We start from the raw sequence: 24,257 nt of genomic DNA, 5'->3' as shown, positions 1-24,257 counted from the left end.
TCAGTCATGGTATACTAACTAAATTAAGTAGTTTAATCCATTTGTATTCTAGTTTTTTTTACAATTACCTAACAATAAAGGAGGTCATACCAGTGACTTCAACTAAAAGCTTCATATGAAATCATGAGATAAATGAGAAGATTTCTGCTAACTGAAAAGAGACAGTGGATCTACCATGGGCTTTTCTTCATAGATATTCAGGAAATTGGAAGAAGGAAGTCAAGTGATGTCATCAGTGTGATTTTTATTTCAAAATAAGAGATTTTTTGTTTAACGGTAACACCAGTGACACAACTCCAGGGGACCACTACTTTCATTATAAATTTTATAATATTTATTCAGCATTTTTTTTATATATATCATTTATATTTGATAGTTATGTATACATTATTGTATTTTAAATGGTGTAAAAATCTGTTATTGACCCCAAAATAAAGCATTTTCCCTCTGTACACGACTGTGGGTATGAGCACTTCTGTGGTGCTTGAAATTCTATATAATTAATAAAATCAAATATTGCCACATTGATGGCTCAAGAAGGTGTAATTGTTCAAATAACATATTGTTTTATTTTAAAATGTAAAGAAATTGTAACCCTAAAGTGTTTTTTAAGTGTAATATTTCTGTAAAGGCTAGGGACAGAAAAATTGACATTTTCATAGAATGACCCAATTAATAAAGAAATTATTATAAATAAATCTATGTGGTTGGATCACATTTGTCCAAATGAACATATGTGTGCTTTGTCAAGACATCCTCTTATGTTCATAGCACTAGTTTTGTCTCTCTTTTCTTTGTCTGCCTGTGATCACTTGGACTGCTGTTATCCAGCCACTATTCGCCATTGTCATCTGTGCTTACCACATTTTGGATCTGCAATATTGTTATTGAGCTTATCTGTTAATAAAGTCACACTTGAGTTCATAGTCTGTCTTGAGTTTCATGTGTAACATGGTCTTTCCTTGCTGTTTTCTTCTTATCTATTTGAACATCACAATATTCCTTGTAAAACTGCTTTGGAACAATATTGTATTTATGTGATATATTTAGCAAAATATTACAACAATTTAATATACAGTGTTATATTGTAGTTGTTAAATGATAATTGAATGATGCTGATATTGTCATAGGTTGGTTCAAATCAGGAGAGTATAGGCAAGGATTTAATTGCAGCAGTCCTTTATTAAGCAAAACTCAGGAACACCAGAAGACCGGAAACCAAACCATATAAAACAGACGAGAACAGACAAAGAACTTAAAGGCAGAAATCTGAAATCGAAATGTACGTTTTTTATCTTTTAGTATGAATATGTTAGCCTTAAGGTTATGAATAAGCTAGTGTGCTCCAAAACAATGACAAAATTCGCATTTAGGAGATATAAGCATTCAAAACTTCCTGTCTCTCACTTACGCTAAAAGGGATCACAGATTTTTATGACATCACCGCGGACTTCAGCTTCTCATCACATCTTCTGTCCAATCAAATGCTCTCTAGAATCTAAAGCGTCCCGCCCCCTATGCTATAAACACCACCTGGCCAAAGCGACCATTGACACGTCACAGAGCAATATGGGTTGGAGATGTGTGTTCAGTTGCTCAAACGCTCGAGTTTTATTCCATTTTTCAGTGTACAGTTGGTTAAGAATGAAATGGCTAGAATTTATTCACACCTCTACTATTGAATCCAACGTATCACGAGTGCTCGGATTCGCTTCCATGGTGCTGTCAAGTACCACTTGCAGTCTGTGAGGTAAACTAAATGCTAATGGCTATTTGAAAAGGGGGAGGAGACATTCAATATGTTCCGCATTAGCTTCCTGTTTCACTGGAAATTACATCAACACATCATACAAAGCTGTGTGTTCCAAGGCACTTCAGTGGGACTTTAACAAAACAGGGGAATATACATACGCAAGATAATGAGGGGTAAAACAAGGCACATGTAGGACAAATCAATTAACTATTGAGTAACCATGGCAACCTAGGACACAGGAATTGGGGAGGGGGTGTCGGAGGAGTCTGTGGATGAGGGGATCATGGTGGAACAGCTGGAGGAGAAGAGCATGTGGGAGCCGGTGGAGTGGGATGTCCAGATGGAGCCGGAGGTTTGAAGGCCCACCGAATAGCACTTGGGAGTTGCAGAGCCTGGGGACAGAAGGCTGAGGCGGAGTCAGGGAGCCTGGGGACCAAGGCAGAGCCAAACAGCTGGAGAACCACAGTGACACTGCTGGGCCGCAAGGCCGAGGTAGAGTCAAGGGATCCAAGGACCATGGCGGAGCCAGGGGTTGGGAAGGCCGAGATGAACCTGGAGAGAGCGAGGATGATGGTAGAGCTGATGGGATGGAGGAGCCCGGTGGAATCCACCAAAAGCCCAAAAGTTTGCAGAGGAGCCAGGGGGACGATGAACCCAGGCGGAGGCGGTAGGATGAGATACACCAGTGCAGCCGGAGGGATGACGGGTCATGGTAAAGAGAGGAGTGGGAGCATATGTGGGAGTCCATTCCGAGGTATGTAAATCAATAATTGCTACCTTCAGGACCACCGGACTGGGGATCACCAACTGGGGAGCTTTGGGACCACTGGACTTGTCGCAGAGTATTAAGAGGATCTTCCTCCTCTGCGCTGGGGTCAACAGGGTGCCAGCTGGAGGATGGAGAGGACTCCGGAGGTTCTGGAAGGGATGGAGTGAAGCCAAGAGACTTCTGATGGATGTAAGCGAACTGTGGAGGCTCTGGGGAAATTTGGGCCCTCTTCCGCTTCTCCCCAAAAAAAGGAGGACCCACTCAACCATAGAGCATAATCCATGTATTTTGCCAGGGTACAGTTGGTTTCTCCCACTGGCATCAGTTGACAGATGACATTGAGTATAATGAGGGGTAAAACAAGGCACAGGCGGGAAAAATCAATCAACTAATTTTGGCAGCCTAGGAAACAGGGATCAAAAACAAGAAAAGAAACCAAATACAGACGAGACGAGACAGATGTCAGTGTTCATACTCTTCCATTAGACTAAGACTAATGCTTATTTGGGTTAAAATACAAACTCTGCACCTTTCAGTTTTTATTGGTGAAAATGCTCAATTATGCTATATTTCATATAATGTATACAACAATTATATGCTGATTGTACATGTAGATTATTATGTTCTGTTATATATTATATTAATTCCTTCTAATAGTTTTGATCCAGATGAGACGATTCGGGAACACAATCTGTTGCTGGTGGACTCTATAAACAGAAGAGGAGATAGTATATTTAGCATCAAACACCAACTTGCCTAAAAGCAGTAGTGTTGAATGTTTCAAACACCAAGATAAATCTTAAGGCAAAAAAGGCTGTCACGTGTTATTTTGCATGATTCATTAATTATAATTTCTTAGCCAAAACAACTGTTTGATATAAACCACAGTTTTACAGTTTCCTGAAGAGCCTTTAAAAGATCATAATACATACATACAAATCTAAATGTTCATCTCAAAAACCAGCTATTTTAACAGGGGTGTGTAGACTTTTTATATCCACTGAATGTTGTAGAAGATATCTTTTTAACTTAGTATTTAATATTTAAAAACTTTATTCTTCTCAAATATTTCATTATGGTCACAACTAGGGGTGTATCAATATATTGTGTCACAATATTTTGCAATACAAAAATGCAACAATATGTATCGTGGATATAGTGACAGTCTGTATCGTGTATAGTTTTAGTGTCAGTTTTAGTGTCAGTACTACATTAAACTACATTATTATAAATAATGTTTAATATCATGTATAATAATACAATAAGGGATTTTTGTGTGTCCTGATAATGCCAAATGTCTTATGTTACCAGTAAAAAGTAGCCTACATATTTTTAAATATATCTAGTCAGTGACAGAGTCAAAGCATAGGGGCCTATTCATCTAAAATAATTATGTATTTTCAGCTTCAGAATCATTATTTTTATTCTGGTGTCTCTATTGTCCTGTATAGGGTTACCAGCACAAGTCCAAGCCTATTCATTTACACCCCCCAATGTAATACCAAATTTAGTATTTTAATCAACAGTACATTTTTTGATAAACTTTTATCATATGTGTTGGAGTATCGCAATAATATTGTATTGTGAGTTTAGTATCGTGACATTAAGGTATCGTTACACCCCTAATCACAACATGTTGAAATGTCCTGTAACAGTGGAAACGTTCAAATACATTTTAAAAGTGTGACAATTAGCCTCAGTCTCCCTTGACTAGTGGTGCTGTGTAAGTGACATACCATCTACTGACAAAAGAAGTTGAGCTTCTCCTCGCAGTCTTTGTGTGTCCAGACCCCTGTTTGCTTGTCCAGGGCTCCACAACGAAGGTTTCCGGCAGGACACTGGGGCGGTCCCGTCTGAGACCAGGCTGTAAAGTCAAGATCATCTCCATTGACCCAGAGCCACTCTCCTGCTAGAAAGCGCAAACCAGTCCACACATATCCAGTTTCAGCCTGTGGGATTTTCCCTAAAGCAGAATTCATCCTGTTCACTGAGCTTAGACTCGCCAGATCATTATAATGTTTTCTGCAGTATTCCAGAGCTCCTTCCCAGCTCTCGTTCTGCCGCACCAGAACAATCTCTAATATGTTCATACAGAAGAAGGCATATTTCTCTGTGCATTCAGTGTCATGCAGTTTCTTATGACCTTTGTGTATAAAAGCGCATTCATCATCTTCAGGTTGTTCATTATTAGTATCCCAGCTAATTTGTGTTGCGTTTTCTCCTCCGGTCCACTTCCAGACTCCTGATATTTTGTGGAGACCAACCCAGGCATTAGAAGTTTGACCAACTGCATCTTCCAAAAATTGCTGCTCCTCGCTCTCACTGGTGAAGGTGGACAGGTCATGAAAGAGAGTTCTGCAGTGAAGTTGCGCAGAATCCCATTTCTTCTTCTGATTCACAAAGAAATGTTGTTTAATGAGCCCGGAGGAGAGTCCGTAGAGCTCCAGGATTAGGAGCACAGTGAGTGTCGTCTTCATCTTCATCCAGTGAAGAGGTTTGGTGATTTTTCAATGATCAGTTGAGGTAGAGGACAGAATTGTGCATGATGACACTGACTCTCTTTTACTTAAACTGACATATGGCCAATGACAAAAGAGTGTGAGGGTGTGACCAATCACAGCACACCTTTACAGTCAGAACAAACAAATCAGCTGCATTTAACCAATCAAATAAACCTCATAATATTTCTAAGAAAGAAACTGTGGGCAGGTAAAAACAAATACATGTGATTAAATGAAACAAATGAAATTAAATGATTTTTGCTTTAATTTACTTAAAATTTGTTAAACAATTATTTAACATATTATTTTTACTTAAAATTTGTTAAACAATTATTTAACATATTATTTTATTGTGTCTGACCAATTTACTTAATACAGTTGAGTTATATTAAGTGATTTTTGTAGTTTTAAAGTAGCATTTAATAAAACCATTAGATGTCTAAATGTGAAACATGCTGTAGGCCTATATAGTTTGAAACTAAAGTTTAACACACAACTACAAACAAAAAATAATCACAGAAATATTTATTCATCACTAGATTAGACCAAGTAAACTGCAAACTCAACTGAAAAAAAAGAAAAAGAAAAAAAATCACATATTTTGCAAAGCATCCTGAAATAACTCATGTCATATTCTGTCATGTGACTTCCTCTCAGGTTCTCAGAATTATAGACCTAATGCAAATTAAAACTAGGAAAATAAATCATGAAAACTATCTAAACAAGCATATAAGCATTTGCCTGTGAAAATAATTGGAACACAATGCAAACATTTAATGCAAACATTCACTGGTAAATCCACAGACGGTGACTTCTCAACCAAGGATAAATGACCTGCCTAATTATTTGACATGCACTTTTACATTTATTCCTTTAGCAAAATATTTAGTCAAAGCAACTTAAAAAATGAGATTAAGCAGAAGAAATTAATCAAAGAGAGACAAGTAGTGCGGAGAGAGAGAGAGAGAGAGAGAGAGAGAGAGAGAGAGAGAGAGAGAGCGCGAGCGTGTGTGTGTGTGTGTGTGTGTGTGTGTGCGTGCGTGTGTGAGTGTGTGTGGACAATCATTGATTCAAAGTTTAGTTTTGAAGCCAACTGTGAAGCTGTGTGTAAAAAGGGGTATCAACGTTTGTTCTTATTAAGGAAACTGCAAATTTCAAAATTGACAAAACACTGTTGATTCTGTTTTATCGTGCTTTTATCAAATCAACTTTGTCCTTTTCTTTGGTGTCCTGCTATGGGAATTTCTCTTTAAAGAGCCGCAACTCTATCATCCAAATTGTGAAATGGTCCAATATAGGTTGATAGGGGAGCCGCCACTTAACCCTGCTTCACTGACTGTACACCAGCACTAGTGTTGTCTATTGTATTGTCTATGATATGTATGAGAAACAGCCTGAACTTGTTCACCGAAACCTAATTTACCTACGGCTATAAAATAAAGGAACCTGAACCTGATTAATGACTTGTAGATGTAAATCTCAAAGTATACAAATTATTCAGGCAAAAGCGGAAATGAAGTAGCATGCATATTTGCAATACATTTCCATTTGGGCTCATTCTCAGAAAATACCATCATGTGTGTCCCAGTGACTAATGATATAATGACAGGAAAATTAACTTGCATTATTTGAATAGTAATAACAACATATAATAATAGTATAAATCAGAAATTTTCAACTACTCCATAAAAAGCATGAATATTGGTAATGAAGTTGTGTAAGCAAGTGTACCTGCAAGTATTTGTTAGACATTTAAAATGTTTCCAAAAGATTAGCAGTGAAATATAATTGATGTCAAAGCTGCCTCAAAACCATATTTCACCGAGGACAGAATAAAGAATGCACAATTATCTAAAATTTGATGGTGCTGGTGTAATGGGTCTGTATTTGGATTTTAAGTGGAATTTTCAAATGTAAAGTTTATTTTTGTTGTTCCTGATATACCTTTTCTTATATACATCTTTATACATAAAATCTACCAACACACACACACACACACACACACACACATACAATGTTTAAGTTACTAATATCTCTGTGACATACAGTTTGAACCAAAACAATAGGACCCTGCCTGAGAGAAATATCCTTCATTTATAGTTGGATGGGGATTAATGACAGTTGTGGTTTAAGATACAATATATGCATATAAGAAATAGGCATCAGAAAGTAAAACTAGCTGATTATTGCCTATGTAGCTGTGTAGTTGTAAAGTGACTTATACAGTTAGCATATGAGTCAAATAAATAATCAGTTTAATATTCTGAACATGGGAAAATCAATAAATGCTGATGTCATTGTCAATTCAGTCTTTGTCATTCAATGGTAAACATGTTCACATTTTTTATGTGGTAATCCAGGTGTTTATGGGGGAAGATTCTGTCGAGTGGAGCTGAACTGGGTACACAGTCTGTCGCTGGTAGATTCAGTAAAGGTAGGAGAAGAGGAGAGACCACTGCCTGCAACACACAGAGAGAGAGAGAGAGAGAGAGAGAGAGAGAGAGAGAGAGAGAGAGAGAGAGGGGTATGTATATATATACACACTTTATTGCCAAAAGTTTTGGGACATCTGCCTTTACATGCACATGAACTTTAATGACATCCCATTCTTAATCCGTAGGGTTTAATATGGACTTGGCCCGCCCTCTGCAGTTATAACAGCTTCAACTCTTCTTTGCACTGGTGCGCAGTCATGTTGGAACAGGAACATCCCCAAACTGTTCCCACAAAGTTGGGAGAATGAAATTGTCCAAAATGTCTTGGCATGCTGAAGCATTCCTTTCACTGGAACAAAAGAGGCCAAGCCCAACCGCTGAGAAACAACCCCGCACCATAACCCCCCCTCCACCAAACAACCCCGCACCATAACCCACCCTCCACCAAACAACCCCGCACCATAACCCACCCTCCACCAAACAACCCCACACCATAACCCCCCTCCACCAAACAACCCCGCACCATAACCCACCCTCCACCAAACAACCCCGCACCATAACCCCCCCTCCACCTAACAACCCCGCACCATAACCCCCCCTCCACCAAACAACCCCGCACCATAACCCACCCTCCACCAAACAACCCCGCACCATAACCCCCCCTCCACCAAACAACCCCACACCATAACCCCCCCTCCACCAAACAACCCCGCACCATAACCCACCCTCCACCAAACAACCCCACACCATAACCCCCCCTCCACCTAACAACCCCGCACCATAACCCACCCTCCACCAAACAACCCCACACCATAACCCCCCCTCCACCTAACAACCCCGCACCATAACCCACCCTCCACCAAACAACCCCACACCATAACCCCCCCTCCACCTAACAACCCCGCACCATAACCCACCCTCCACCAAACAACCCCGCACCATAACCCACCCTCCACCAAACAACCCCGCACCATAACCCCCCCTCCACCTAACAACCCCGCACCATAACCCCCCCTCCACCAAACAACCCCGCACCATAACCCACCCTCCACCAAACAACCCCGCACCATAACCCCCCCTCCACCAAACAACCCCACACCATAACCCCCCCTCCACCAAACAACCCCGCACCATAACCCACCCTCCACCAAACAACCCCACACCATAACCCCCCCTCCACCTAACAACCCCGCACCATAACCCACCCTCCACCAAACAACCCCACACCATAACCCCCCCTCCACCTAACAACCCCGCACCATAACCCACCCTCCACCAAACAACCCCACACCATAACCCCCCCTCCACCTAACAACCCCGCACCATAACCCACCCTCCACCAAACAACCCCGCACCATAACCCCCCTCCACCTAACAACCCCGCACCATAACCCACCCTCCACCAAACAACCCCGCACCATAACCCACCCTCCACCAAACAACCCCACACCATAACCCCCCCTCCACCAAACAACCCCGCACCATAACCCACCCTCCACCAAACAACCCCACACCATAACCCCCCCTCCACCTAACAACCCCGCACCATAACCCACCCTCCACCAAACAACCCCGTACCATAACCCACCCTCCACCAAACAACCCCGCACCATAACCCCCCCTCCACCAAACAACCCCGCACCATAACCCACCTTCCACCAAACAACCCCGCACCATAACCCCCCTCCACCAAACAACCCCGTACCATAACCCACCCTCCACCAAACAACCCCGCACCATAACCCCCCCTCCACCAAACAACCCCGCACCATAAACCACCTTCCACCAAACAACCCCGCACCATAACCCACCCTCCACCAAACAACCCCACACCATAACCCCCCCTCCACCAAACAACCCCGCACCATAACCCACCCTCCACCAAACAACCCCACACCATAACCCCCCCTCCACCTAACAACCCCGCACCATAACCCACCCTCCACCAAACAACCCCGTACCATAACCCACCCTCCACCAAACAACCCCACACCATAAACCCCCCTCCACCAAACAACCCCGCACCATAACCCACCTTCCACCAAACAACCCCGCACCATAACCCCCCTCCACCAAACAACCCCGTACCATAACCCACCCTCCACCAAACAACCCCACACCATAACCCCCCCTCCACCAAACAACCCCGCACCATAAACCACCTTCCACCAAACAACCCCGCACCATAACCCACCTTCCACCAAACAACCCCGCACCATAAACCACCTTCCACCAAACAACCCCGCACCATAACCCCCCCTCCACCAAACAACCCCGTACCATAACCCACCCTCCACCAAACAACCCCACACCATAACCCCCCCTCCACCAAACAACCCCGCACCATAAACCACCTTCCACCAAACAACCCCGCACCATGGACAGAGAAGCGTGATTCGTCTCTCCAGAGAACACGTCTCCACTGCTCTCGAGTCCACTGGCGGCTGCTTTACTCCACTGCATCCACCTGCTTTGCATTGCTCTTGAATGATTTCACGAATGGACTTATTGCACCGGTGGCACACCTTAAATGTTCCAAAGTGGTCCATACAAAGAGCAGAATAAAATGTATTTCGTGAAAAGCTTGACATTGATCGGCCATGGCTCGTTGATGCATTCATGAAGGTTCATGTGAAAGGTAGGGATGTCCTATTCATGAAGGTATGAGTCTGATTATTTCATTTAACCAGAAAACAACATTTGATTCTTGAGTGATCCAGTCACAACAGTAACAGATTATCTGTGAATAACGACATAAATAGTGGTTTGTCAAAAACAAAAGAAATATATAATAAATTCTGACTTCAGAACACTTACATAGCATATGGCATTTTTTGTGATACTTTTATGGTGTTTTTGCTTGAGATTTCCTGTCACTAATCAAAATGTTTTCTTTTTATATTTCACAGGAAAAAGAAAGTCATAGCAGTTTGGAACAACAAGAAATGCTTCACACGCTTTTTCCCAACGTTTTACAAATCGTTTTACGAGACTAGATTTGATAGCCGAGTGCGGGCGGTGAGGTACTCGTGTGTGTGTGCGGGGTGCGGGAGCATAAAACAATTTATGGGATTTCAACAAATATCTAAAAAAATAAAGCATCTAAAAACAAATAAATTGTTATTCATCTGTTGCACAAAAGCAACAAGAACAACAATTTTTTTTAAAGGATTTACAGGCAGAGTTTCTATTTATAAAATGTTTTTTGCAGCGTTGTGCAATGTAGCCAATCACAGACATGTGTTGCTTTCTTGAATGCAATGGCCAATCAGATGCATTTAAGATCCACTCACCGCTCAAAACTGACTTTTTTCAGTGCTGAATTCGACATGCTAGCAGATCCTCTGATTATAAACAAAGTGTAGACATTGTGAAAGATTCATTGTGCAGTAAGATTCATTGGTGATAAAAGAGCTTTGTGAGATCATGATGAACAGCTTTATAGGAATTATTAAGGGAGCGCACTTTGCACGCATTCTGTCCTGCCAAACCATGTAAAGTAGCCTGCTTGCTTTAATGTAAAATCAACAGTGTTGATGTTAATTCTTTAATAACAAATAGTTTATTGGAAGCATTTATGCTGATTTGTAGGTTGTGGCTAGTCGACACGTAGGCTAACTTGAAAGTATTTCATGGACATACAGAAAAATATCTATTTATACTTTTAAGCTGGCTTGTGCGGGCGGGAGCAGGACAAAACTTGAATGTTGCGGGCGGGAGCAGGAGAAGGAGAACATATATTCCAGGACAGATTCCTGCGGGAGGTCTCTACCCCACATCACCAAAAACGATGTCAAGAATCAGATGGAGTCATGTACGGGATGCCACCACTGGACTCTGGAGCTGTGGAAACCTGCTCTGTGGAGTGACGAATCACGCTTCTGTGTTTGGCAGTCTGATGGGTGAGTCTGTGTTTGGCAGATGCCAGGAGAACGTTCCCTGCCTGACTATAAAGTTAGGTGGAGGGGGGATTATGGTGTGGGGTTGTTTTTCAGGGGTTGGGCTAGACCCCTTACTTCCAGTGAAGGGAAATCTTAATGCTTCAGCATATCAAGACATTTTGAACAATGCTATGCTTCCAGCTTTGTGGGAACAATATTTGGGAGATTCTGGACTATTCCAGCATGATTGTGCTCCAGTGCACAAAGCAAGGTCCATAAAGACATGGTTGGATGAGTTGTGTGAAAGAACCTGACTGGCCCACACAGAACCCTGACCTTGACCCCATTCAACACCTTTGGGATGAATGTGAAGTTAACAGAGATTGAGAGCCAGGCCTTCTCATCCAACATCAGTGCCTGACCTCTCAAACGCTCTACTGGATGAATGGGCAAAAAATTCCCACACAAACATTCCAAAATCTTGTGGAAAGCCAGACGAGTGAAATCTGTTATAGCTGTGAAGGGGGGACCAGCTCCATATTAATGTCCATGTGTTTATAATGTCATGTCATTACAGTCCCTGCGGGGTAATGGACAGGTGTCCCAAAACTTTTGTCCATACAGTGTAAATCTACAGCACAAACTTCTCAAGATTTATTTGGAAAAGAAAAACAAAAAACAGTGTGTACATTTCAAAGACTTTCTTTAGAAACGAGCAAATGCTTTTCTGATAATATGGTGTACAGCAAGGGTGTCCAATCCTGCTCCTGCCGATCGACTGTCCTGCACAGTTCATCTCCAACCCTAATCAAACACACCTAAAGCAACCAATTAAGGTCTTCAGGATCACTTGAAAATTAAAGGCAGGTGTGTTTGATCAGGGTTGGAGATGAACTGTGCAGGACAGTCGATCGGCAGGAGCAGGATTGGGCACCCCTGGTGTACAGCAACTGTAAAGGCTTAATTGGTCAGTAATGGTATTAAGGGTTAATAAAAACAATGTTAGCTGTGTTCACCCTCAGTTTCTCTCACTTACCCCTCATGAGGTTGTACATATTCAGGTAGTTTGTTCCTGAGTCTAAAACGGCATACCAGCTACGAGAGATAGACCGGCCCTGAGGAGAGATTGAAAGTTTCCATTAAGATTGTTGTCACTATTATTGTCAGGACATTCCCAAACAACCGGAAACACAGCATGATAATAGAGTGTGTCTGCTTTAGGAAGAAAGATAATGTCACCTGAACATCGCAGGTGTCTGGGTCTGGACTGCTGAGGTTGAAGGTGATGTCATCCACAAACCTCATCACAGGAGTGGTGTGTGTAGCAGTGATGTCCTCAGCATTAACCGACACCAGCTAAAGATAGGAAACAAAAGCACATGTAAGTGGCAATTACCACAGTTAGAAGCAGGGCCTTCATTGAAACTAGTGCGACTGCACCAAAACACACACACAAAAAAAGGTTATAAAAGGTTATAAAAGTGTTGTCATTTGCTGTTGCTTGGTTAAGTTTTGCGGTCGTTTTAGAATCCGCTGTATTTTCGCGTGAGAACAGAAAAGTTCTCTGCTCAAGATTTACCTCATGCTCTAGTTTGTTTATGCAAATTTGTGGCGCTGGGTGGTGTGGCGCAATGGATAAGACACATGCCTTTGGTGTGAGAGACCCGGGTTCGAATCCACTGTGAGACACCAATGTGTCCCTGAGCAAGACACTTAACCCCTAGCTGCTCCAGAGGCGTGCGACCTCTGACATATATAGCAATTGTAAGTCGCTTTGGATAAAAGCGTCAGCTAAATGAATAAATGTAAATGTAAATGACCAACAGAAAGTCAGTTGTGAGCTTTGATTCAAACATATGCAGTTGACAATAGACAATGGACATTTTTTTGCCCATGCAAAATTTTGCTGACATGTAACAAATGTGAGGGCACATTGTTGGGATGTAATATTACCATGGTTTGAATTGTTTTCATTTTAATACTACGGTATTTTTTGAATAACCTTGGAGTACCATGTAAAAATCCTAGTGTAGGAATATGGTAAGGATACCACTATTTAATGTGAGCTGGATTCATATTATTTGATGATACATTAATTATACAAAACAACTGAATAAAATTTACCCATTACAGCTTCCTGGCCCCCTTTTTCAGTCTTTTCTTTACAGCATATTCATGTGAAGAATATATAATTCTATTATTCACTCACAGAATAAAGGCATCTTTGGCTCTTCCCATGACATGTTTCTGTTGACCACTCTTTAATCTGGTTGACCAAGAGAGAGGAGACGTCAAAGCAGGCAATATCAAGTTTCCTAAAATAAATAAATAAATAAATACAGGTTAATAAGAAAACTAAATAAAAATAAGCATATTGAACAAATACTCAAATATGCAAATAATAGCTTATTTAATAGGCACATCATAGGTAATTTAGAAAAAAAATATTCAATGTAAGATTTTAAATAATATGTTTATAGAAAGCAGACACATGCAGATATTAATTTAGAAAATGTGATGATTTTCTGTATCTGTGATTGCCAAGTTGGCCTATTGCATGACTACTGCGGTTCCCTACCACTCAACAGCGCACTGCGCATGGAGCGGCCCGGCCGCCAGCGCGCACAGTATCCCGATCCCGAGAACCAGCGCCGCGAGCACGGACACACACACCAGCATCGTGCGCGTGCGGCTAGAGCTGGACGAGGAGTGAGAAAACGCCTCGCCTGAGCTCATGCTCGCGTTATCGCGGCAGCACAGATGTAGGATCCAGATCAGCTGGAAAAACAATATTAGCTCCACCAAGGACGGCCGAGGTGCCACACTTTACATGAGAGGCCTATATTATGCATTACAATCCCGTTCAGTAGCTTCCTATCCTAACACAGGAGCTCAAAGCAGCAAGACGGAGCGCAACGGAATGGAAGGGGTTTAGAGACGTCATCTCAGATTGACCACTGTCGGACCAATCCGCTGAAAACTCGATTTAGAACGCAACGCGCCGCGCCGCAACGCAACGCTCCCCTATGTTCTATGCTGATAGCGAGTGAATGATAAGGAATGTCTTTTTCTGCATGGTCTCGTATCTCTATTGCACAGTAAGGGAAGCGCGCACCGGTTTTACAGTCCTGGAACAGCACAGCACAGTCCAAGAATCGCCAGAAAAAGTTATTTGACAGTGGTAAGTATAGGCTACGCGTTAAATCATATAGACTAGTATAATGGACTTTCTGAAATTACCGCTAAATAATGATGTAAAGGAATGTAAAAGTTACAGAATGTTATTTGTCATGAGTGAGCATGTTCGTCTATAGCACCCCTTTTTAGCAGAAACGAAACTTACTGACAACTCATTTGAAAGAACAAAAATAGAAACTTCTAACATGCTCAACAACGACGACTATAATAATAAAAATACTAACAACAATGACATGTCTTGATCCACATATTTATTTAAAATAAACAAAACAACAGTCCACTAATCTTTATGGGCAAACCAGTCATGTAAAATGTGGGTAATTATGACATTTTTCATAAACATATTTTGTTATTTCTTAACAATAAACATGAAATAACATAGGCCAAAAGAAAAAAAAGGTTGAATGGTTGAGTTTAAAATTGAAAAAAAGGAAAGAGTATATACTTATATATATATTCCTGTGTTACTGTAGAAAGGGAAACATATTGTTAGAGAATTTATGGAATGATAATCATTTTGATATGACATGGGCACAAATATTTTGGTTACACATTATTTTAATGTGTCTCTGTTACAGTGTAAATATACATTTAAGTACTGAGTAATAACTACATGTACTTACTATAGGGTTAGGTTTAGGATTAGGGTTTTGGGTTACACTTTATTTTAAGGTGTCATTGTTACAGTGTAATTATATTTAAGTACTGAGTAATATTAAGCAACTACATCTGCTTACTATAGGGTTAGGTTAGGGTTAGGGTTTTGTTTTGGATTAATGTGTTGGGTTCATGTAATTATGCCTAATTTATAGTTATTACTATAGTAAATACATGTAACGTGTAACAAGGACACATTCAAATAAAAATGTTACCAATATTTTTATTGCAATGTAAAACAAGTTAATTACACACAAGTATTAATGAACTTATACTAATATATCTAATATGCATTAAAGTTTAATGGGACAGCAGTTTAAAATGCATAATTATATCATTTCCTCACACTCTGCATCTCAGGTTGATTATGGCAGAAGATCTGACGACTCCCTTGCTCTCAGACTCTGAAGCTCCTGCTGATGCACCGGCTGTGTCTCTAACCAGCCCGACGGTGGCCATACTCGGCTCTGGAGACTTTTCTCGCTCGCTGGCTGAGCGGCTGCTCGCTTGTGGCGTTCGAGTGGTGGTCGGGAGTCGGTGTGTGAACCGCATCCCATCAGGACTGTTCCCTGATGCAGTGGAGTTGAGGAACCAGGAGGGGGCGGCATCACAAGCAGGGTGTGTGGTGTTTATGGCCTTGTTCCCTGAGCATTACCGCTCCCTGCTGGGACTACAGTCTGCACTTGCAGGGAAGGTGCTTGTGGATGTAAGTAACGCTGCAGAGATGAATATCCATGGGCCTTCCAATGCGGAGCGACTAGCTGAGCTGTTTCCAGACAGTCTGGTGGTCAAAGGATTTAACACGGTTTCAGCCTGGGAGCTGCAGACTGGCCCTCATGATGGAAGCAGACAGGTCAGGGCTACTGTTGTGCTATCTGTATCTGTTGAAAACTAGCGCAGGGTTATTTGAACTCTATGAGCTTTTACAACTGGAAAAAAAGTGTTAGATTTACATGATTTAATATTGTACATCGGTCCCACATGATCCAATTAAGTTAAACAAACATGATTCGATTTGTATCAAAATTTTGACATTTGGGCATTAGCGTATTGCCAGCGACCTATGTTTCCGAATTTCCTACGGTGGTTTCGTCTCGATCGGACTAACGGTTTCAAAGATATTTGCAAAAGTTTTCTTAAGCTCTAAATCACAACGTTGCACTAACAATAAGGCAAAACCTAGCATGTTTGGTATCGTTGGACTCGGCAAGTATTCAGGAATCTAAGGAGATGACTCCCTTCAACCACATTTCAGGGCATTGTGCCGATTACCCATATCAAGTTTTGTAACGATATGTTCATGCGTTCATAAAATACAGGAAAATTGGTTATCATTCGACTCGGCATGACACCCCAGATCTAACGAGACCAGAGATTTTTGGACAAAGAAATTATAAGCAAAAATAGCCATTTTTTTGTATCTCCGGACCAGTATGTAGCCTTTTTGAAAATTCAGGGCTATAATGAAAATAAAAATAAAAAAAAGCACTGGCAAAATAGTGAGTTTTATGTTTGTAGTATTTTTTTTTCTTTAGTATTTTTTTTCTTCTAAAAAAAAAAAAATATTTGTTTAAAGGTTTTGCCAATGTAAGCTTCTTAACAAGAGTGTACCTTTAAGTTCTGAAAAAATGTTGAAATTGTATGCGTCTGTTCTTAACCAATGAGAGTTTGTGCTGCGGGGGGAGTTCGGTGAAGGAGAGAAGGGTGGATGATAATTTGTTGTTGGAGGAGTAAAATTGAGCAAGCTGACTCTTGGAGAGAGACTAATTCTTCTCTGCTGTCTGAACTGAGTTGATGAACAGTTTGTTTACGATTCGTTACGAAATTTCGAGCGGTGAGGAGAAGACTGGATCCGAAATCTCGAGGGAGAGTGGAGGACTCGGTTGGAGCTCCTGGCGGAAATTCAACCACGGCCTAATGGAGGACTGATTCATCGGGCATCGTGGATTTGAGATTGCTACCTTCTTATTTTTTTTTTCGGTTTGAAGATATTCGGGACCTTGGACCGTCATCGCGCATTATAGCCTTCATGTCCATGCACATGCAGATGAGTGAGTAACGTACATTTGGACTGAGCTCTGTTGAATCTCATCGTTTTGAAGGAAAAGTGCACCAACGGTTCATGGAAATTGTATATGTACTGGTTTAGAGACTAAGTTTGTGGGTTCTCATTTTTTGTTATTGAGGTATTGAGTGTTTAAAATCTGTTTTTACACATGTAAAGGGGTTTGAAATGAGTGAACGGATTATCAAAGACTCGTTTAACGAATCAATTTAAGAGTCATGTGATTACGATCGAGTTAATAGAAGAGTCATTTGATTACGAACGAGTCAATAGAAGGGTCATTTGATTACGAACGAGTTAATAAATGAGTCATTTGATTACGAACGAGTCAATAGAACAGTCATTTGATTACGAACGAGTCAATATAAGAGTCATTTGATTACGAACGAGTCAATATAAGAGTCATTTGATTACGAACGAGTCAATATAAGAGTCATTTGATTACAATTGAGTCATATTAAGAAGGAAATTTGAGTTATTTTTGGGTTTAAACATGTAAACCAGTCCTATATGTTCAAATAAGTATTAATTGTTGTTAATAAGAGTATTTGAGGTAACTGTTTTTTTTGGGGGGGTCTGACTATTTTAAGTCTCTGTAGTACTACTGATTTTGGATCAGTTAAAAGGTTGCACTATATAAATGTGATATCTGTATTTTTGGTTTCCCTGAACCAGTTTTACGATTCCATCACTGTGTAAGGCAATTATTCAGTAGTTTCATATTCCTGTCATTTATTTATTTTTCTTTGTTTTTGTTTATTTTTATTTTTCTTTGTTGGTTTGTTTTTGTTTTGGGATTATTCAATAAACCCCAGGGTTTATTATAACTTTCTTATGCTCAACCTGTTTGTTTTATTCTCAAACCCCTGAGAATATATGTTTATTGGAGGCACCGCGCTATAGAACAAATTATTATTGTAGTATACTGGTAGCTAACTGTTCATTCTTCAGGGGAAGGACCAGACATTACCCTTTACTATTACTGGGATACCAGGGCTCCTTTACTATTATTATACGAGTGTACCTGGTTGGGGAGGGTTACATTTTGGAGGCCCCGCTGGGATCTCTTTTCCCTGTGGTGAATAATTTTTTTTTGGTGAACTATGGACCTGTCTAAGGCTGGTGAGTGGAGCCGCCAGGCTAAGCTCGATCCTCACAAATGTGTAATTCTTAGCAGGGTGCCAATTGATATGGCTGAGGATATAATTGCAGAAGTGCTAAACTCAGTGAAAGTGTTTGGTTGCCCTAAAGTACGGGGGCGTCGTGGGGACACCACTGGTTTGCAGATGTTCTTGTTGGTGGAAACTAGCCTGGAGATCGACGTTAACACTGTTCCACCAGAAGTAGGCATTTCTGGAGTTGTGGGGCCATGGGGGGTACATGTCCCTGCATGTGAGGTGGCCCCTGAGCTGACGGAAAAGGGCAGTGATTTTCAGGAGAAATTAATGAGTTGGCTGAATCAGGAGGGTAGGTCCTTAGATGATGTGAGGCCTCTGATTAGTTCTGACCAACCTGCTAATGTAAGTGCAAATTTAGTACACGCCCTCGATCGGCTGGTGGAAAAGTGTACTCAGGCGCCTGTTGAGTCTTTGAGCTATCGCAAACTACGGGTGTTTTCTGGCCTACAACCTGTTCCCTCAGGAGAGGATGATTATGACTCTTGGATGGAACAGGCCACACAGATGGTTAGCGAATGGCAGTGTGCTGAGTCCACCAAAAAGCAAAGAATTGTGGAAAGTTTGAGGGGGCCTGCAGCTGACATAGTCCGTTTTGTTAAAATGGGTAGTTCAGAGGCCACGGCCACAGACTATCTAATGGCCTTAGATACCGCTTATGGGAGTACGGAAAGTGAGACAGATCTTACTGTGAAGTTCAGCTGTACTTACCAAGAGCCTGGTGAAAAGCTCTCAAGCTACTTGTATCGGCTGGACAAGATTCTCCATCGTCTCTTCTTAAAAGGGGGTATCAAAGTGGAAGACCTGAATCGGAAACGTATGGAACAGGTTGCTAAAGGTGCCCTTACATCGGATACAGTAGCGTTGAGGCTTAGAATGATGTACCGTTTGCGTGATCCACCTGGGTTTTCTCAGCTGCTGCGTGAGGTCAGAGAGGAGGAAAATTGGATAAGCACACGGGCTAGTGCTAAGCCTGTTGTAAATTCTAAACCTGCTGTGGCTATGCAAATGGGGTCTGCTTTGGATGATGTAGAGGTTTTGAAAAGAGAGGTAAAGGAATTGACCACTCAGGTAGGCAAGCTGTTGAAAAATGTCACGTCTCTACCTGTAGGCGATGTCACTACCCAGATCCCTTGTGTGGGACCTGCTAAGGCGTCTGGGTTTTCCACTGCAGCTGCAAGTAAAGGCTCAGACGTCATTTCCAGGGCAGGGATTTTCTGTTATAAGTGTGGAGAAGATGGCCACACTCGAAGGGAGTGTCAAGGGGTAGAGGATCTGCGTAAAGTGAACCAGAAACTGATTAGACGGAGCAGGTTGGCGGGAAACTTCAACGGAGCTCTGTGAAGGAACGGCTCAGAGCTCCGGCTACCACCCGTTCCGATTCTTTTTCTTCAATGAGTACAGATGTTCATGGTCTTCCTGTTGGACTGGTGGGGCCATCTTTGGAAGTCCCTGTACAAATTGAAGGGGTTTATACTAAGGCCTTGTTGGACAGTGGTTCACAGGTGACAATTCTCTATCGCAGTTTCTATCAAACTTACCTGAAGCACTTACCTGTTCAGCCTGTTGAGAATTTGGAAATCTGGAGTTTGAGTGCGCACAAGTATCCGTACGATGGGTATTTGCCCCTTCGTCTGGAGTTTACTGCGGCTGTTGCTGGAGTACCTCAGGTGGTCGACACCCTTGCGTTAGTCTGTCCTGACCCTCAGCCAGAGCAAAAAGTAGCTATTTTAGTGGGCACAAATACCACGTTAGTACGACAGCTGTTTGAAGCCTGTAAAAAGGAGGCTGGAGAGGATTTTCTCAGTGTTCTGTCTGTCCATCCAGTGGTTCGTGCTGCATATGAGACAATTAGTGAGGGTGATAGTCAGGGAGACCGTTCTGGTCCCCATGGTACCATTTGGTTCCTGCAGCACAAGCCAGTAACTTTGAAACCTGGGGAAACTGGTCAAATACAGGGAAGACCTAAACTTAGAGCTGACTTAGGGGACAAGCTTGTGTTAATCGATCAACCTTTTGAAAATACTGATTTAGGAGAACTGATGGTGAGACCAGAGTTAAGGCTTGCTTCTGTGATGTCAAACCGCCTAGTGGCAGTCACAGTCAAGAATATGTCTAGCCGCAGCTTGCTTGTGACACGGGGTACTCCTATTGCCCATGTATTCCCTGTAGAGGTGCTGTCTCAGTCTACAGCTGCGAGGGCTGTTTCCGAGTCAAACGATCTGACTATGGACTCCTTTAACTTTGGAGATTCTCCTCTTCCTTTGGAGGCCAGGCGCCAACTATGCGAGAAACTTCTAGAAAGGAGAGACGTGTTTTCTTCCCATGAATGGGATGTGGGTTGTTCTCACAGTACGGTTCATGAAATCAGGCTGACTGATCCCACTCCTTTCCGGGAGAGGTCTCGGCGTTTAGCTCCCAAAGACTTGGAGGATGTGCGGGAACACTTGGTTGAGTTGCAAAAGTGTGGCATAATTTCTGAGTCTAGAAGTCCGTACGCGTCTCCCATCGTGGTGGTGCGGAAAAAGTCAGGAAGTGTTAGGATGTGTGTGGACTATCGCACCTTGAATCGCAGAACCATTCCCGACCAATATACTGTACCGCGGATTGAGGATGCATTGCACAGTCTCTCAGGCAGCCAGTGGTTTACCGTGCTAGATTTGAGGAGCGGTTACTATCAGATACCGATGAGCCCTGAGGACAAAGAGAAAACGGCGTTCATTTGTCCACTCGGATTCTATGAGTTTGAACGGATGCCTCAGGGGATTTGTGGGGCACCAGCTACCTTCCAACGAGTCATGGAGCGTACTGTGGGTGACATGAATTTCCTGGAGGTGCTGGTGTACCTCGATGACCTGATAGTATTCGGACAGACTCTAGAAGAGCATAACATGAGGCTGCTCAAGGTGCTGGATAGGCTGCGTGAAGAGGGTCTGAAACTGTCAGTGGACAAATGCCAATTTTGTCGAACCTCAGTAACCTATGTAGGGCATGTAGTGTCTAAAGACGGTATTTCCACTGACCCATCGAAAGTGGAGGCGGTGGTTACTTGGCCAAGGCCTCAGACTGTGACACAATTAAGGTCATTTCTGGGGTTTTGCGGGTATTACCGTAGATTTGTGAGGGGGTATTCAAGCCTTTGTCGCCCTCTGAATCAGTTGTTGGGTGATGGTGTCTCACAGGAACCGGGGAAGAAACATTCCCTGGGCAGAGCTGCTGACACTTTGGTGTCCCGTTGGGATGAGTCATGTGAGTGTGCATTCCGGGAATTGAAACAGAGGTTAACGCAAGCCCCAATACTGGCATTTGCAGATCCTCAGCGGCCATATGTTTTACATGTGGACGCCAGCTTGGATGGGTTGGGAGGTGTTCTTTATCAACCACATGCTGAGGGGCTGCGTCCCGTTGCGTTCATCAGCCGTAGTTTGTCCCCTTCTGAGAGAAATTATCCGGCTCATAAGCTAGAATTTTTAGCTCTAAAATGGGCTGTGGTAGACAGGCTGCATGAATATTTGTACGGGGTTACATTTGAGGTGAGGACTGATAACAATCCCCTCACGTACCTCCTAACTTCGGCCAAGTTGGATGCTACGGGACACCGATGGCTATCGGCGTTGTCTACGTACAGTTTCAGCCTTAAGTACAGACCGGGAAGGAAAAATGTGGATGCTGATTCTTTATCGCGTCGCCCGTACTTTTGTGAGGTTGCGGGAGGAGATTGGGAGGAGATTTCAGAATCTGGGGTGCGATCTTTGTGCCAGGCAGCGGCATCTGGGGAGACTGCGAGGGTAGGGAGCTGCCCTTTTGAGAGTTCTTGGGAGAGTGAGGCTACCAAGGCTCATGGCAATGTAGTGTCTTTTACCCCAACACTGGCGAGGAATTCAGACGCTGATTTGAGGGAGGCTCAGGGGCAGGACCCATGTTTGAATAAGATTATCTTGGCTATCAGCCAGAACAAACCTTATGATAGCGTGGTCTGTGACTTGCCTGAATTTCATCTTTGGAAGAGGGAGTGGGGAAATCTGATGGTGTTAAACGGATTGCTGTATAGAGTGGTCACTCTTGAGGGTGGGCATAGACGGCAGCAAGTAGTGCTTCCACCTGTGCTTTGTAGTGATGTACTGAACTCTCTTCATGATGACAATGGCCATTTTGGGTTTGACAAAACATATGCTTTGGTAAAGGACAGGTTCTACTGGCCTGGTATGAAGGAGGCCGTGAAACACTATTGTAGGGGTTGTGAACGATGTGTGGTGAGAAAGACTTTGCCCCGTAAGACAGCGTCCATGCAGCACATGCAGAGCTCAGGGCCTCTTGATCTTGTGTGCATTGACTTCTTGACTATTGAAGCAGACAGCCGTAATGTGAGTAATGTGTTAGTTGTTACAGACCATTTTACTCGTTATGCACAGGCTTTTCCTGCACGAGATCAAAAGGCCTTGACAGTGGCTAAAATCCTGTGTGAGAAGTACTTTGTACATTATGGTCTGCCAACCAGGATTCATTTGGATCAGGGTCCCGACTTTGAGAGTCGTCTGGTGAAAGATATGCTTGCCGTGTTGGGGATTAAGAAGTCCCGTACTACTCCCTACCATCCTCAGGGCGATCCCCAACCGGAAAGATTTAATCGGACGCTCCTAAATATGTTGGGTACCCTGGATCCGAAAAAGAAAGCCCAGTGGAGTCAGTACATCCCACAGTTAGTACATGCGTATAATTGTACGCAGCATGAGGCTACGGGGTACTCCCCGTATTTTCTCATGTTCGGGCGTGAGCCTAGCTTGCCAGTGGACATTTGTTTCGGAACAAACAAAGGGGGCGGTTCAGTGTCACCATCGGTGTATGTGCAGAATCTGAGGAGGAACCTGAGAGCAGCTCATGAGCTGGCGGCTGAAGCTGCTGAAAGAAAGAATTTGTCTAATAAGAGAAGGTATGATCAGAAGGTGCATGAATGTGTCCTTAACCCTGGTGATAGGGTGTTTATCAGGAACTTAGGTCTGAGGGGGAAGCACAAGCTGGCTGATCGCTGGAGTTCAGTTATTTACGTGGTAGATAAACAGTTGACAAATCTGCCTGTATACCAGCTGACTCCAGAAAAGGGTGATGGACCCAAGAAGGTTTTGCATAAAGATCATATTCTTCCTGTGAGCTCACACATGAGGGTTAGGGAGGAAAGAAAGGTGACTACTTGTGGTGATGTTCCTAAGAGAAAATTGAAGGATTCTGATGGGCTTGGAGTTCAAGAGATGGGAGCAGCGGAAGTCGGGTCTGAATCCGACTCTGACTCTGAGTCCGAATATGATTACGGTCCGTTTCTGTATGGAGGACCGTCGTTATTTTACGGGGAGAGAGCTGTAACTGAAAAAGAAAAGAGAGTGGTTGAAAATCTTGAGATGGTTCCTGAAAGAAGTGAGGTGGAACCCGAGTTGGGTGAGAAAGATGGGGGTTTCCCGGCTGACCAGGAAGAGGAAATAGTGAGGTCAGAATTTCTGAAGGGGTTGGACCATATAAGAGCTGATCCAGAATGTGTTGGGTGTGGGAGAGGGTATAACGAAAATGCTGGCCCTGTGCATGAAATGCAATTGAGGAGGTCTAATAGGGAAAGGAAACCACCGGCAAGGTTTACTTACCCAAACTTGGGAGTTCCTACTCACGAGCTGGTGGTTACCTCTAAAGGGTGTGAGGTGTGTTCAAGCCAACAACGTGTTCCCCTTAGAGGTCACAACAATGAGAATTCTCATGTTTGGTGGTGTAATTCCCAAGCTCTTTGCCGGTCATGTTGGTCACACATAAATGCATGGCCGTGTATAGTCCCTAGAGTGT

At 42.7% G+C, this 24,257-nt stretch overlaps 2 protein-coding genes across 4 annotated transcripts in view; one reads left to right on the top strand and one right to left on the bottom strand.

The window, feature by feature from the left end:
* Positions 1-5,533: 5,533 nt before the first annotated feature.
* LOC308692957 (uncharacterized protein) lies at positions 5,534-14,445 on the bottom strand. Its single transcript, XM_081369605.1, has 5 exons — positions 13,918-14,445; positions 13,549-13,654; positions 12,579-12,695; positions 12,376-12,454; positions 5,534-7,482 (listed from the first exon to the last, which is right to left on the bottom strand). Exons 1-5 carry the CDS (start codon positions 14,073-14,075, stop codon positions 7,388-7,390), a joined length of 555 nt encoding a protein of 184 aa, XP_081225731.1. The 5' UTR covers positions 14,076-14,445; the 3' UTR covers positions 5,534-7,387.
* Positions 13,931-24,257, top strand: part of steap3 (STEAP family member 3, metalloreductase) — a 16,931-nt gene continuing 6,604 nt past the window's right edge. The window contains exons 1-2 of one of the 3 annotated variants that reach the window (XM_081369602.1): positions 13,931-14,520; positions 15,555-16,047. In XM_081369602.1, coding sequence (XP_081225728.1) covers positions 15,562-16,047 — 486 coding nt within the window. In that variant the 5' untranslated portion in view covers positions 13,931-14,520; positions 15,555-15,561. The remainder of the gene's footprint in view (positions 14,521-15,554; positions 16,048-24,257) is intronic. The other 2 variants (XM_081369604.1, XM_081369603.1) reach the window with 2 other exon arrangements.

Source organism: Scardinius erythrophthalmus (genome assembly GCF_964197995.2).
Source record: "Scardinius erythrophthalmus genome assembly, chromosome: 6".
In the NCBI taxonomy this organism is placed as follows: Eukaryota; Metazoa; Chordata; class Actinopteri; order Cypriniformes; family Leuciscidae; genus Scardinius; species Scardinius erythrophthalmus.
The sequence above is the reverse complement of the archived record's forward strand: the minus strand, read 5'-3'. Positions and strand labels throughout refer to the sequence as shown.

Excerpts from the sequence above, each read along its gene's own strand:
- LOC308692957 (XM_081369605.1), bottom strand. The coding sequence starts at position 14,075 with ATGAGCTCAGGCGAGGCGTTTTCTCACTCCTCGTCCAGCTCTAGCCGC. Across the intron at positions 13,655-13,917 it reads GCGCAGTGCGCTGTTGAGTG|GAAACTTGATATTGCCTGCT; the intron begins GTAGGGAACCGC and ends TATTTATTTTAG. Across the intron at positions 7,483-12,375 it reads TATGTACAACCTCATGAGGG|GCAGTGGTCTCTCCTCTTCT; the intron begins GTAAGTGAGAGA and ends TGTGTGTTGCAG.